The 14,916-nt window shown below is 31.7% G+C and overlaps 1 protein-coding gene across 9 annotated transcripts in view; it reads left to right on the forward strand.

Moving 5' to 3' along the window:
• Positions 1-14,916, forward strand: part of LOC143185088 (rap1 GTPase-activating protein 1) — a 147,136-nt gene that overhangs the window by 127,448 nt on the left and 4,772 nt on the right. For all 9 annotated transcript variants that reach the window (XM_076387815.1, XM_076387814.1, XM_076387822.1 and 6 more), the window contains 2 exons: positions 8,533-8,841; positions 13,927-14,109. In XM_076387815.1, coding sequence (XP_076243930.1) covers positions 8,533-8,841; positions 13,927-14,109 — 492 coding nt within the window. The remainder of the gene's footprint in view (positions 1-8,532; positions 8,842-13,926; positions 14,110-14,916) is intronic.

The raw sequence follows: 14,916 nt of genomic DNA on the forward strand, positions 1-14,916 counted from the left end.
GTTGTATGAATAAATTTTGTATACAAAAGTTGCATGCTTTAGAGGCTCATATTATGCAGTGCATCCACTTTTTTAATAGGTGGAGGCATTTCGGAGATATGAAGGTCAATTTTTTTTTACATATTTCTACATATTTTTATATTTACATATGCTACATGTTAATAAACATTGTCATGTAAACACCCCTGTCCTACAGAAATCTATGATAACGTTAAATCTCCAACGTTAAGCTAAGTAAATTTTCAAGAAAGAAAGTTAAAAGTACTTGTTAACTATTAGGTTTAGGGTGAATGAAGATCAATACTTTATTACTCAGAATTCGACATTATTACATACTTTCATATAAAAAATATAGCATTCTATTTAAAAGACGAAAATTGGCTTTTAAATCTCCGAAATACCTCCACCTATAAAAAAAGTAGGTAGACCACATAATGTAAACCTTCAAAGCATGCAACGTTCGTATACAACATTTTTTCATACAACGCATAGTTTAGAAGTTATAGAGTTGTACAAGTTGAGTGGACCACCCTGTAAATATACGGTAAGTCACAAAAGTCTACATACACTATACAGATTACAAGGAAGTTCACCTAATCCAACAATCTTGATTTTAATGGAAGTTGTGTGTATGACTGCATATAGACCATAATAGATTCTACAGATGACGCAATTTTTTCTATTTGATGGAATATCATTTTAAGAAGGTAAAATCAATGCTTAAAGTTTCAGTGTTTTTCAATTTATTTAAATATAATTTTGTAATAATACAAGACCTACGTTTTTTTCAATTTTTGCTATCAAAACTTTTCCACTAAAAAAATGTTTAATTTTTAGTGCTCTATCACCCTATTGTAATGAAAATTCTCAGGCACAGTTAGACTCAAAACATGAAAAAACTATGAATCTTTGCAGGTTCATTTTATTTCCACAAAGAGGTTTTCTATTAACAACATTGTACTTTACATGCATGCAAACATTCGTTAAAGTCAGAATTTTCGAGTTAAGTGAATTTCCTTGTAGGTAATATAGTGTATGTAGACTTTTGTAACTGACTGTAGGTACTGCGCATTGAAAGCCAAAGGGCGTCGAGAAACCTGGTCAATAGATACGATTATGCAATTTTCACTGAGGGTATTAATAGACAATTAGTAAAAATGAACAAGTCTTACTTTTTTTCTATTTTTTCATGGCACAATTTTGTTTATAAATGAAAGTATGTAAATGGAAAGCTTAAATCTAAAGAAAGGAAGTTGCGAAACAAATTAAGCAATTCTAGTAAATTATCGGCACTTATCAGCGTAGATAACAACGATCAAGCATCGAGTTATCAGCTTTTCGATTCACATTTCGATTCGCTTCTACAAATGTTACACCTCGATAAATAATGTATACTATTGTATAGCGTCAGATAAATGCATTCACTTCTGGTTTACGTGTTACAGGACTAATCAGTTACATCTTGTACTTCATTGAATGTACCTATATTACAAGTAAATGCTGGATTATAGACACTTTGCGTTTAACCATAAACTAGTCAAAAACAAAAGTTTGTATAAAATGTTTTGATATTTTGACGTGAATGCTGCGTCAATGAGATTTAGAGAAACACTTTTTTAATAGATTATCTTAATAAACATTGGAAAATTTGAAGAACTGGAAATTTTTTAATATTCAGACTTTTAAATTTGCCACTTTTCCAATTGTTAAATATTTAAAATTTCAAATATTCAAAATACAAAATCTTCCATTTTTTAAATATTTTTTAATTTTCAATGCCTCTGGTTTAATTTTTGAATCTGCAGATCTTAACAATTTCAAATACGAATCTTCGTATTTATAAATGTTTCTGCTTATCGAATTTCAAATTTTTAAGTTTTAAGCAGAATCTTAAACGGTATTAAAATGCAAGAACACAAAATAAGTAATAAACTCTTTTTACAAGATTATTTTTGTATTTTGTTAAAGTACAAGTAGCTGTTAATTCCTAGTCTGAGATAGCACCTTTATTATCCAGGAAAAAAGGAACTAGAAAATACATCAAATTAGACAAAATTTATGTCCGTTCATAAATCGGTCTCAGCTTAATAAAACATTGGTGACGTGCATACAAGGCAGTAATTTTCTATCGTATCATCGTAGAATCGTAAGCCGCGTCTAAATATTTGAACCGCGATTAAGGTCATACTCCCCGCCACAGAACGCCACGAAAGTTCCTAGGAAAAAGTCGTTCTCCATTGTGGGTATATTGGTTTCGGTGTACTATTACGATTTCTAACCGCTAAATACAAATGGAACATCTTTTCTTTTCTCACGGCGCAGTTTCCACGCAGACCTCGAATCTCTATTTCACCCTAAATTTTCTGCCAGATTTATTTATGAAATATTAAATTGTACCGTATGAAATAGCTGTTTTTGTAGGTCGAAAATAAAATAAAATATATTTCGAAAAATGTTTATTTATTGAATATATATCTTTTACGTTATTTAAGAATAATATGCATTAATGAGTTGTTACTTGTGAGTTGTTAAAAATATTAATTGATATGTTCCATTTCAAAGAAATTTTCATTATTTTGACAGTTCACAATCGGAAAGATTTTATTTTTTAAATACAATTCAAAATGGCAGATAGTCTGTAGGGAAAAGGTCTAATAGTTCTTGAAATTCATATTTCAGTACTGTTAAATTTATTGTAGTGATTCGTGATGTACTCTGAAAATAATTTTGGTGCCTGCGTGATCTGTGAAAGCTATTATTCGTTGCTTCTTCTTTAATTTAAAGTAAAATAGAACAAGCAAAAGTTATTTAAGAAGTAATCCTCAGTAGTTAATGCACATGAACTCTAATTTTTGCTTGATCGCATATACCTAACAAAAATCATTATTGTAAACTATTCTACAAAAATGGCAATTTCATATAGTACGATTTAATATTATTACGCTAGTAAACAAATCAGCTGAAAACAGATGCTAGGGAAATATTTGTTATGGATTACAATCGAATATTCACCCTTTCAAATAAGTTTCAAATTTTCAAATCTTCAAATCTTCCAAGGAAGCCAGGTTCACTCGAATTCTTGCTACGTCAGCATTCGAGTTCAAAGGAGTGAAGATCTATTACAAATAAAAAAATATAATAAACCGAATTTAAGTAAGTAGAAGTACGGTTGGCTTCAGGGCCCAAAGGGAAGGCGAAGTTAAAAGTAATGCGGATGTGGCCAGTCGGATTACGTTACAAAGCCTTCGTCTGGCTGCTCAAACTTCCTTCAGCGTCTGACATCGTGCCACTCGCCCTCTGTCCACTAATTTAAGTGACTCTAAATTCGTATGCGATGGGAAGGAAAAAGAATTTACGAGACGGCCCTGTCGAAATGGAGGAAAAAAGAGGATTCTCCTTCGTTCCCTTTTCTGCGTCGCCAAATATAAACTGGAGCTGAGGCTCATCGTCAGACAGGCTGAGGAAAAGGATTGTGGAATGAAACGTCGGAAGCGACTTCTGTTTGGCTATCTTTGGATCGAGGCGACCCTCGATTTCATGGGGAATCTTGCATGTTTGATTAAAATATTTGCGAAAGTTCGAGTAAGTTTAGGAGTGAAATGAAGGCATACAGAAGCAGAAGCTATGAAACTTTAGATTTGGATCATTGACAGAGAGTCATATAGCATACACATAGCCAATAGAGAGACACTGCCGGTTTGTGGAAGTCATTAAGAGAAATATGACAATAGTTCAAATGTTGAAAGCTATTTTTTAAAATAGATTAGGGGCATATAGATGATAATTCACGAGATGTTAGAAATTGGAGATACTAGGCGGGCCTGAGCCTTTTAAAAGATTTGAGATTTGAAAATTGGAACATTTAACGACTTAGAAATAAATAACATTTTAATGTTTGAATACTTAAAAATTTGAAAGTTTAATCATTTTAATATTTTAATTGTTGAAAATTTATATAAGTAACTTACCTATTTAGTCATTTGAATACTTGAAAATTAAATATTTGGAAACTTGAATTTTTGAAATTATATTTTTGTCAATTTGTTACGACCATCAGTCTCTTTTTTCCCACAAATGAACAAATTTTTGTCCTATTTCAAATCTCTTTATAAACATTTTTTCCATTGATTATCAAATTAATTTTAGCTTCACGTTTTCCAAAACAGAAAATCCAAAGATAGTTCTTCAAGACATTAAGATCTGTAAAACCTACTATGAAACTTCTAAATAATTCAGGGCAGCTCAATTTAAAGACGCAAAGGATATAAACTAATCTTATTTTAATTCCAGGGAAATTAGAAAGTGTGAGAACATCTCACTGAAAGAATCATTGAACGCAGTAACACGATTCTCTGAAGTTCATTACAAGTTTAAATCTACGCTATACTTATTTACTGTGTTTAATCCACTTGTTATCAGTTAATCAGCAACCAGATTAATTGGAGACGTCAAAACACTTTGCAGTCAATTTTAGTGTAAAATTTAAGAAATTAACCATGTATGTCTGTTAATATGAAGGTATACCCTTGAGTATTTAAATCTTTGAAAATTTGATAATTTTAAAGCTTTGACAGTGAAAAATTTATTTATATAGAGGATTTATATTTTAAATATTCGACATTTTTATGATTTAGAGGATTTGAAAATTTGGATATACAGTAAAAGTTGGATAACTGCCTGAATCTATCTAAAGTGTAACTGACTGGTAGTCATCCCCACCACTAAGGGGGGACCCCACTCAAGATGGCCCAAAATTGACAGTGAAGTAGGGATGAGCTAGGGTAACTATATCCGAGTCCGTGTATCGGTGAGAAAATTCTAACGCAAGGACAAAATTTATATATATATTTTTTTTAAATGAAACCTTTATTAGCGTATGTGTGAGGTTTTTCTGTTTAGAATAAGATCAAACACGATATAATTTGGATTATATTTACTTATTTAGTAGGTGAAAAGAAGAGTTATTATCACTCATTAAATATGTAAATATGATCTAAATTATTTTGTGTTTGATTTTGTTTTCATCAAAAGAACCTTAAAAATTAAAGAAGTTTTATCATTACATTATTATTATTTTAATAATGTTGCCGTCACGTCATCTTCATTATTTACCCCCTTTCTCCTTAACTCATCGTCCTTTTTCACGTTCAAAACACTTCAAAAGGAAACTTGGGCTTTAGCCTCAGGTTCAATCAGGGAAAAGAATCTTTACCTCCGGTCGATAACTACCTGCTACCGGTCCCGAATGTCAGACAATTATCCAACTTTTACTGTATCAACATTCTTCATTAAATTTTGATTTGTTTGATGTAAATACAATTTTTGTCCGTACAAAGAAACCTTTGAATTCCATTTCTCGTCAACGTGTAGTTTTAGCGATTAAATTTCTTCAACAGTGAAAACCAATGTTATGTAGTTCCACGCAGCTGTGGCCATTTCGATCACTTGAGAGCACGAAATATTTTCGAACAGAACAGGACGTTAAGGTAAAGACCCAGTTGGAAACCGAAATAACTGATTTCTCGTTCAATATCACACGAGCGGCGATATTCAGGCAGCCGTTCATATTGTACTACCCCCTACCACAACACCACATGCTCCTATTATTAGCGTTCAACGCCCTTTACAGCTGGTACACATTATTTTTATGACATTATAATGCATAGGTATTTCAATAGTGACAACTCGAAACAGTAGGATTTTCAGAAAAAGCAAAAAAGTATTTGTGAACTAGGAAGAAAAATTATTTACGAAACAGATATTAAGAACTAAAATAATGAAAATTATTTTATTAGAATTCTTCTGAGGAATATTTTTTTGTTATTTGCAATAAATGATTTTGTTTCAAATTATTCAAATGTATAGTTTGTACTTATTTCAAGAAATCATTGAATAAATTTTCGTGTCCTGAAGTTTTGAGCGGTAAATAGAAATGTGTTTCATTTTTTAAATATATATGCGATATATTCGCATTTTCAATAACACGCGTACTTCAGACAAAATTATAGATATTTTCTTTCTCGGAATTGAATATATTTAACTTAGAACTAGCAAGTCAATTTTTACACAATTTTCCTTAGGCGATTTTTTACACGATATCTACCGTATAAAGAGATACTTAGGTGTATTTCGATACTTATTGTCGTGTTCTTCTTCGTAGACACTATTTAGAAAGCTATAAACTTTTTCGTCGAAATCTATTAACGTGCTTATGAACTTATTAATACTATACTATATTATAGTATACTATACTACTGGTATTATGTTATACTAGTATTATATACTAGTTATACGAGTATTATATACATATACTATCATATAGTATATTATACTACTATTTATATTAAACGAAAATAGAAGTAGATAAATTTTAAGGAATTAGTAGAATTCAAAATCATTCCACAGAGTAATGATATCACTAGATAGTGGATTTCTATGAATTTATGAAAATTCAGCTGTATAAAAAGTTACAGAGTATGTATTACATACAAAATTATGCAACATTTAAAAAGTAAAGCACAAACTATAGTATATGAAGGATGAAATAAGTTTTTATTTAGGTTCTATTTCTTTAATTATGTTTATAAAAATATAGATTTGCATAAGAATCCGCAGTCTAGATATAAAAAAAAACGTTGATCCCACAGCCCCCAAGTGTAAGTTTACCTAAGGCCAAGATCCTCCGGAAACAAAATATTTGAGCAAGTTGTAATATTGTTAGGCAAATACTGTTGAACAAACATAGTTTGCCCAAACGATTCGATAATGTTCCAGCGTGACAGCGATAAGCATATCGACATTTCCATCGACCATGTGCTGCCTGTCTAAGTGTTAGAGCGAACACTGTGCATTTTGGATATGTGCACGTCCTCTAACATGACACGCATTCCTATTCGAATTTATATTCCTACGGGAGTTGGAACGCTAGCCGAGACCAGTTACGCAAATGTGCGTCCCTCTTTTCGAGGCTGACTTTAATGATCGCACTAGTCGCTTGCAGAACCAACATGGCTGGAAAACTTTGCTTTCCTAACTGCAATATCACGTGACCCTCAGTGGGGATAGAAAGTTGCTCGGAATTCTGTATGAAAAAATATGTAAATAGGAGGAAAACCTAGAGTACAGAAATTTGGCGATACTCAGTATTGTATCACTAAATTGAATGACTGTAATATGTTCTAGTTTTTGGCGAGGTTATGCCAATGGTACCATTTTATGTACCATTATGCAGAGCATAAAGTAAATTTTTTAAGACGTGTATGATTTTTAAGACGATGACTTTTAAGCAAGTGGAACTTTATTTTTATAATGAGCCTCATTTTTTAATCAGCACATTATAATATGAGAAATATTATTCGTAGACATTAATTGAACTTGTTGTTTATAACCTACACTTCTTCTATATTCTTATTCATTCTCTGGATGCAATCACCATGTTGACGAAGAGAATAACTCTTTTGTTGGGATGCCAATAATTAGAATATTGGTAGTAATTAGTTACGGCAGCAGTGAACTTTAAGTTCGAAGCATGTCTGCGAACTCTAAGTCACGTGTACTTATACCACCTTCCGTTTTCTTTAATACATGCCATAGACGACTTTAAAATGTATATGAAGTTTTTGCAATATGGTATCATTTGAAGGAGAAACTAAAGCAGTTTCTTTCGAGCAATGCACTCAATATTCAATATACAGTTAGATTTAATTATTTCTTCATATCCGGTAGACAAGTATTGTATTTTATGTATAATACATCTCACAATACTTTGAATCTTAATAATTCGATACCAATCACTATGATGTAACACCTCAAAGTGCTCGATCATGGCTGTGGCACGTGAAAGTAACCCACGACGGGATAATTAACTTAGTATGTTAAACGCATAATGTTGCTATTTGGTTATGTAAATTTAAACGCTTCATGTTATCAAGTTAATGGGAACGATAAAATGAACGAATAAAGGAGGTCTTCAACTTGCATATTTTCTGGAATGCAAATGCTGAATAATGAAGCAGGAAAGTAGAATAAAACATAAAAAACCGTGTTAGGGACTTGCTGAGTTAAATTTTACTGAAATGAACTGAGCTAAATTTTAATAATAGCCTATCACCATTAGTTGTTTTATAATACATAAAATATGAGATAGACGTATTACATGGAGAGTTAAAATGTAGTATCATCTGATAACACAAATTCTAATTTCTATAGTATTCATTCTATCTTCTTGAAAATATAATTGAATTATTTTACTAGCCTCCGATCACTAACAACTAGTTTCCAATTTTCTTCAGATAAACCTCAGCAATCTACCGACACATATTAGTTTCGTAAATCTAGGATAAAAATTAAAAAAGGTACAAAATAATCAAACATAAATGAAGAAATAAAAATCACAACTGTCCCAGGCTCGGACATTCCAGATTCTTTACTATCCCTCAATATTATACTCCACTTAAAACTTTAAGAAGATTGTTGTAACCTAAAAAATTGATATTCAGACTCTCATATCGTGCATATATGTTCTGATTACAGACTCCGAGGGAGGACAGGGCAGCATCGAGCCCTAGCAATCAGAATAATCACACGCCAACGCCATCGCCGTCGCCAGTCGGGGATGCTCCGGTTGGTAGAGCTCTTATGGAGGCTGCGCTCCAGCAATCCACTTCCGGATCCCAGCCACCTTTGGTAGTGACACCGCCCGGATACTGGGTTGACGGTACCGATCATCGACATGTGCTGGACTCGGCTGGCAGGGCGTTACTTCCGGCGCAACCTGCCTGGCAACCTAGGATAGATCAAGATGACACGGCCAAGTGCTATCGACGGTTTTTCGTCGGCAGGGTATGTAAATTATATTTATATCGAAGTTATATAAACTCGAACAATATATTGATCCTTTGATCGCTGTTGTCGTCAGTGTGTATCGAAAAGAGATAGGAGTCTTGATTTTCCGCACAGATGTGTGCTAAATATTAGAACTGCCACAATTGAAGAATTAACAATGAATTAATTACGACAGAAATTAAGTTGTAATTAATTTAGGGTTAGTTTTTTGGGAATTACACTTATTTGATGTTGTAGAACTTTTTAGTTTGTATCGAGAGGAATTTCGAAATAAAACAATAATCATTTTATAGTTAATTTTGTTAATTTTCTGACCTTATAAGTTTTACCTTCCTAAGTTTAAATATTTTTATTATTTCATTTTTAGTAATTTGGAGTAGTGACATGACAATTTTGGAATGTTTTGAAGGGCTGAAAATTTTAAGTGGCCTCATACATAAGTAATAAACTAACGCTTTAAGAGTATGCAACTGTTTTTCTGTCTGACGTTAAAAGAGGTCAAATACAATTATCGACAAGATTCTATTGAAGGTTCATTTCATTTCCTATGTTAATGCTTGAGCCTCGCGTATAATTGACGTTACGTATTATATATTTGAATTATCAGAAAATTTGAAAGAAAAAATGAGACAACTTCACCTTTACTTCTTAATTCTTCTATATTATAATTTTAACCTTGTACAAATTACGGTTATGTATAGATAAACCATTGAACATTCAAACATATCTAACATTTTATAAAGTTTTCTAATCTGTGTAGTCACTTCTCTATCATTATTGACCATTAATTGTGTTCTAAATAAACTACGACCATATCATGCACAAGTAATCTTAAGATGAAATGACGTTATTTTTCATTGATTTTTCATCTAATTTTGTGTTGACATCATTTACATAGGTTTAATTAAATAATAGTTGATATGCAAGTCAAATTGTCAAAAATTGTTTAAGAATAGGACAGATTCTAACATATTGTGCTTTGTGTAGCCGTATCATTTTATAGCCATATTGAAGTTAAAACTTCCATATTCTCTTAAGGTATGGAACACTTATTTGTAAACTTTGTGAATTCAAAATATCCCAAATTGTTTTATGCAATGTTTCCTTATAACTGACTTGAAAAATAGTTATGTTTCTCCGATTTTAACTAACAAACAATAAATTAAAATACTTGTAGGTACTTTTGAATTGTCTAAAACACTACAATCTGAGGAGTTAATTGAAAACTTCATTTCTTCTTAACATTACTCGACAACGATGAACGAAATCATCACTTAAATCATCACAAATACATCACTTCAAAATAGAATTTTTCAAATAGTACTTTTCCTCACCCGTATTTTTATTATCTATTGCAGCATACTCGCTGTATAATATCATGTTTTAATGTTAACGGAAATTGAAACGAATATAAATGCGTTTTCAGAGATAGATACATGCATTTTACAAAGTCGTAATAGCCTCAAAGCCAGAAGTTAATTAATAACGCACCATCCACCGAATATTGCGTGTAAAGGGATTTAAAGTTCTATAAACTCTGTTCTCGTTATCGATAAATATTCTAGGATACACTAATGTTGGGCAGAGATTATTTATTATAATTGAAATTTAGCATTTAATTATTGAAGTACTATCTGGAGCTAATGTACTAATACAATAATTATAAAAAAATGTATGTATTTTTGTATGGTTTTAGAAAACTTATAAAATATTCGTTATGAAATATAAATATTTAAATATTTGAAAATATGACAACTTGAATATTTAAATATTTGTATATTTGAAAGTGTTCACATTTAAAACTTCCAATTCTTTAAATTTTGAGAACGTCTTAAGGAAACGAGTGAATATTAAATGTTAAGGTTTAAGTCAGAATGTTCACTCGAGGAAGAATCTTGTTTTAAATTAATTTCGAACTCTGTGGAACGATTAAATGTAATTAACAGTCAATTAAAACACGAATCTTATTGTGTGGGCTTAATTATCGTTCAGCGGTAATGTGTTGCACCTATTTTCTTTAAAATATTATTAGATCTGCGAATTATTAATAACTGAGCGGTACCAAGGGAACAATTATAATATAAGACACTGATTGATTATTTTATCTCAACACGATGTGTATTTAATTAAATTTTACAAAGTTCAAAAGCTATAAAATTTACAAGCATATCTAAAAAATTGTTAATCAAGATATGAATAATAAATATCATATATAAAAATAATGTTAATAATAGTACTATTTAATAATAATAGGCCAAAAAGATTAATAGTCACGGATTGTATTTACAGTTTGCAAGTTTCAATAATAATTAGAAAAATTAGTATTTTCAGTATAAATTTGCTAGTATTTTATTTGAATATTTTCACTATACTTCTATGTTATCATTGATACTTCATAATCAACTGCTAATTCGTTTAATTAAGTCTCAAGGTATTATCAAATGTTTGCAGCGATAATGATACAGAAAAAACAATATATTGTTAACTAGATTGAATTTGCAAGTAGAAATTATGACTCCAGTCATAACAAATGAATAATTAACACAGGTTTAAAATACGAATAACTCATCATAGAATTTGATTACAAAATAACTATATTTAATTGCTTAGGTATCGTTAAAGATTTAATTTTGTCAAAAAGTATATTTTGTTAAATATGAATATCTGAGTCAAATTTGACACATTTCTCCATGTCAGTAACAAATTTCTTTTCTACATCAGTAATCAATACTCAGCACGTAATTTTTCTTCAGTAAAGATTTCCATCGTTTCTTGTTCACTCAAAAGGTACATATACTCCCTTATTCGATTAAGTTCATTGCACTTTAATCAACTCATCTGCATCCTTAAGTGTCAGTGAAATGTTTAGGTAATGCTAAAACAATATTCCCTTGAGAAAGAGTGATTTCTGTCACGCTAAGTATTCATACTTATTGGCAAGCACCTCCAAAATGAACTTGCATAATGAATCAACACCTAACAGTAAATTAGAACATCCCCCAAGACTCAAGTAAAAATTTTTATGATTTCACAGTTGATATGGAGTATTTCCATACGAAATTGCATCTACACCAGATTTTGCGAACAGTATAGAAATTAAATTTTTTAGAAACCGTCTATTCGCATACTTGTTCGCGTACTATTCTTAGTGTTCGAGAAAAAATTAAGTAAGTGTGATAAAATGTTTACGAACTGACTCAAAAGTACTTGAGCGAGATTTACAAAAAACTCAAAAATTAAAGTAAGAAGAAGATATATAATTTTCTAAATGAAATAATGTCTTCATTTTGCGAACGAAGAACAATATTCTCTGGAATTATTTCCGTCTGAAAAGGTTGCAGTTGGAAAACTTCCTTAGGTCATTTTTAGTTTACAGATCAGATGCGAATATCTTCAAACATTACTTTAAGTTTGTAGTATCATGTTTGCCAATAAAGAAAGTTAGTAAACTTGGATTTAAATAGAAAAGAAAAGAAACATTAGAGGATTGACCTTCTACTTCCCATGGACACTTGCCACTTTTTATTTAATATACAGGTTGTTTCCGAAATCGTGGTAAAATTCAGAATTTTCAAATTCGATTTTCTCGAAAACGTAATCTCATATGAAAAAATGGTATTGTGTAGCTTTACTTTTATATGAGCAATTACATCATTTTCGATTGTATCACGATTTCGAACAGAGTCTTATAATATTAAGAAACTGAAAACTTCTAGGATCGAATGTGACATAATGACTAAATTAATATATTTAGAATCTGTTTTAGCGTCTTAATTTTCAAAATAGCTGACAGATACTCTAGTTTCACTAATATTTTAGTTTAATTTAAAACCTTACGTTTTATCAATAAAGATGGATATTAAAACAATTGTCTATAAATAATTAGGATACAATTTAAGCTGTACGAATTGAAAAATTAATCCACTATTCTTGATTAGAAATGTCAAAAAATATTGTAACCTTTTTCTGATAATAAACCACGAAGGAAAAGTTGACGCTACATCAAAAGATACACAAGACAGTTGCATAGTAAATTTCCTATACTATCTCAAAATATGAACAAGTAGGGTACATATATGTATGAAAAATATTGTAAATATCTCGCTTCAAAACCTCATTTTGCTCATCTCATTCTGAGTCTACCCACTTAGAAATTCCTTTAAATAACAGCGACGCTTTCTCATGTCGTCATCAACATTTTGGAATCACATTTTCACGCTCTGTTATTTTCTCAAAGGTTCTTAACTAAGATTCTATATGAATCTCGTTTGAAAAAGGTTACTTTGAAATCACCTCGTGTAAAGAGTGGGAGTGGGTAGAAAAGAAGGATGAACCAGTAGGAGAAGGAGAAGAGAAGAGAAGAGGCGCAGGAAAAGAGCACTTCGGGCGTGGGAGTGGGAACGTTCTCATAGTCTACAAGGAATGCCTATATAAGAAGAAACTCTGCCCTCCTTCCCTCAGGCATCCCTGATTTTCATTCTTAACCGCTTTTCTTCCGCTTGCCCTCTTCCTCCTCTTCCTCTCTACCTGTACGAGCTAACTTAAAGCCTTGTGGTACTATAGGTAGTTACAGGAAAACATTTCTGTGAATAATCAAGCTATGCAAAATTTAATTATAATCAATTATATTTATGATTCAATAGTAGTCAAAACATATTCATGACAGTTCCAAAAATTGGTTATCGTGTTCAATTATCTAGTTAGTCTTTCAACTGCTGAAGTTTGTAATCGGTTCAATTAAGTGTGGAATAATAAAAATGTACTCATATAAGTAATAGGTATTGCACTCAATATTAGCCAGAAGATTTTATATTAATAACAGTCTCCAAAATATTATGATATGTCTTACCAACTGTTGTATAACAGTTGTATAGCCATTCATGTTTAGGAGTGGCACAACCAAGTGCAGAATAGGCTAATAATAGTTCATTACACACTGATGTTATACAGTTTGCGAAACTTTCTTGCTAAAGGGTTAACAGTTTGCCTGTTATATTGCACCTTTCACTTGCTCTTGCAACATCATCAAAGTTAGCCAACAAAAGGCTCCATTTCATTTTGCTTTTTCATTATTTTTTGCAGGAACACGTGAATCTGGTGGGAAGAGACGGAGAGAATGGGCCAGTCTTGGTCTCGGTGAAGGCCGAGACAGTCGCCGGACAGGAGCACTGGAGGGTCTTACTGCGATTAAGAGCAGGTTCGACCCACGAATTGGTTCCTGCCGCGAACCTTTGCCCAAATCCATCCCCTGCGAAGATGGTGAAGGTGAGATTGATGCGTAAAACCTAGTAGTTCTTTGGTTTAATACATTTCACCATAGGGGACCTTTGACTCGACGATTTCACCAGACTATATTCCTGTTTATAGATGTTTGAATAAGTAGTTCAGTACATTTTCGCAAAAGACCATGCAGATGTGGTGAGCCGAGAGACTGGGGGGGTCTCGTGGTTTATCAAGTTTACAATCCTGTAACCCATGTATGAATGAGGGGAATTTGATCAGTATCTGACAATATTTTCATCAGATTCTTGTTGAATTTCTGACATAAGAATGTGTTAACCTTGTGTATGAACGTGTAGATCTGTCTGTTGATAATGGCCTATTCTCTTCACCATTTTCCAGTTAGCATTCTTAATAAGTTTGCGAAACTTGTATCAATTTTCTGAGTATTGAAGTGAAATAGTACTTTTTGAGGGGGTTATGAATTTATATTGGTGAACTGTAAGCGTGTTGAAGTATTACAAAACTGACTTCTTTATATAAACTGTTTAAAACTCTGCTGACATGAGATGACTCGACGGTTCATAAACTTTAGTATATTAGACATGGTAAACGTGGATCTATTTTGTGACCACCAATTCCAATGCTAGCATTTAATGTTTTGAAATTCTATTTTATATTAAAACAAAGCTAGAATCTTCACGACTTTTTAACTGACCAGTGATGTGGATCTAAAATTTATTTATAAAGTCACAGCTTGTGCACCATCAAACACAGAGTGAAAGTTTAAGACTTTAAAATTGTACTTTGCATTAATTCAGTGGTAGATACTTCAAAGTTCTTTAACCACTA

This window comes from Calliopsis andreniformis, chromosome 10 (genome assembly GCF_051401765.1).
Source record: "Calliopsis andreniformis isolate RMS-2024a chromosome 10, iyCalAndr_principal, whole genome shotgun sequence".
Lineage (NCBI taxonomy): Eukaryota > Metazoa > Arthropoda > Insecta > Hymenoptera > Andrenidae > Calliopsis > Calliopsis andreniformis.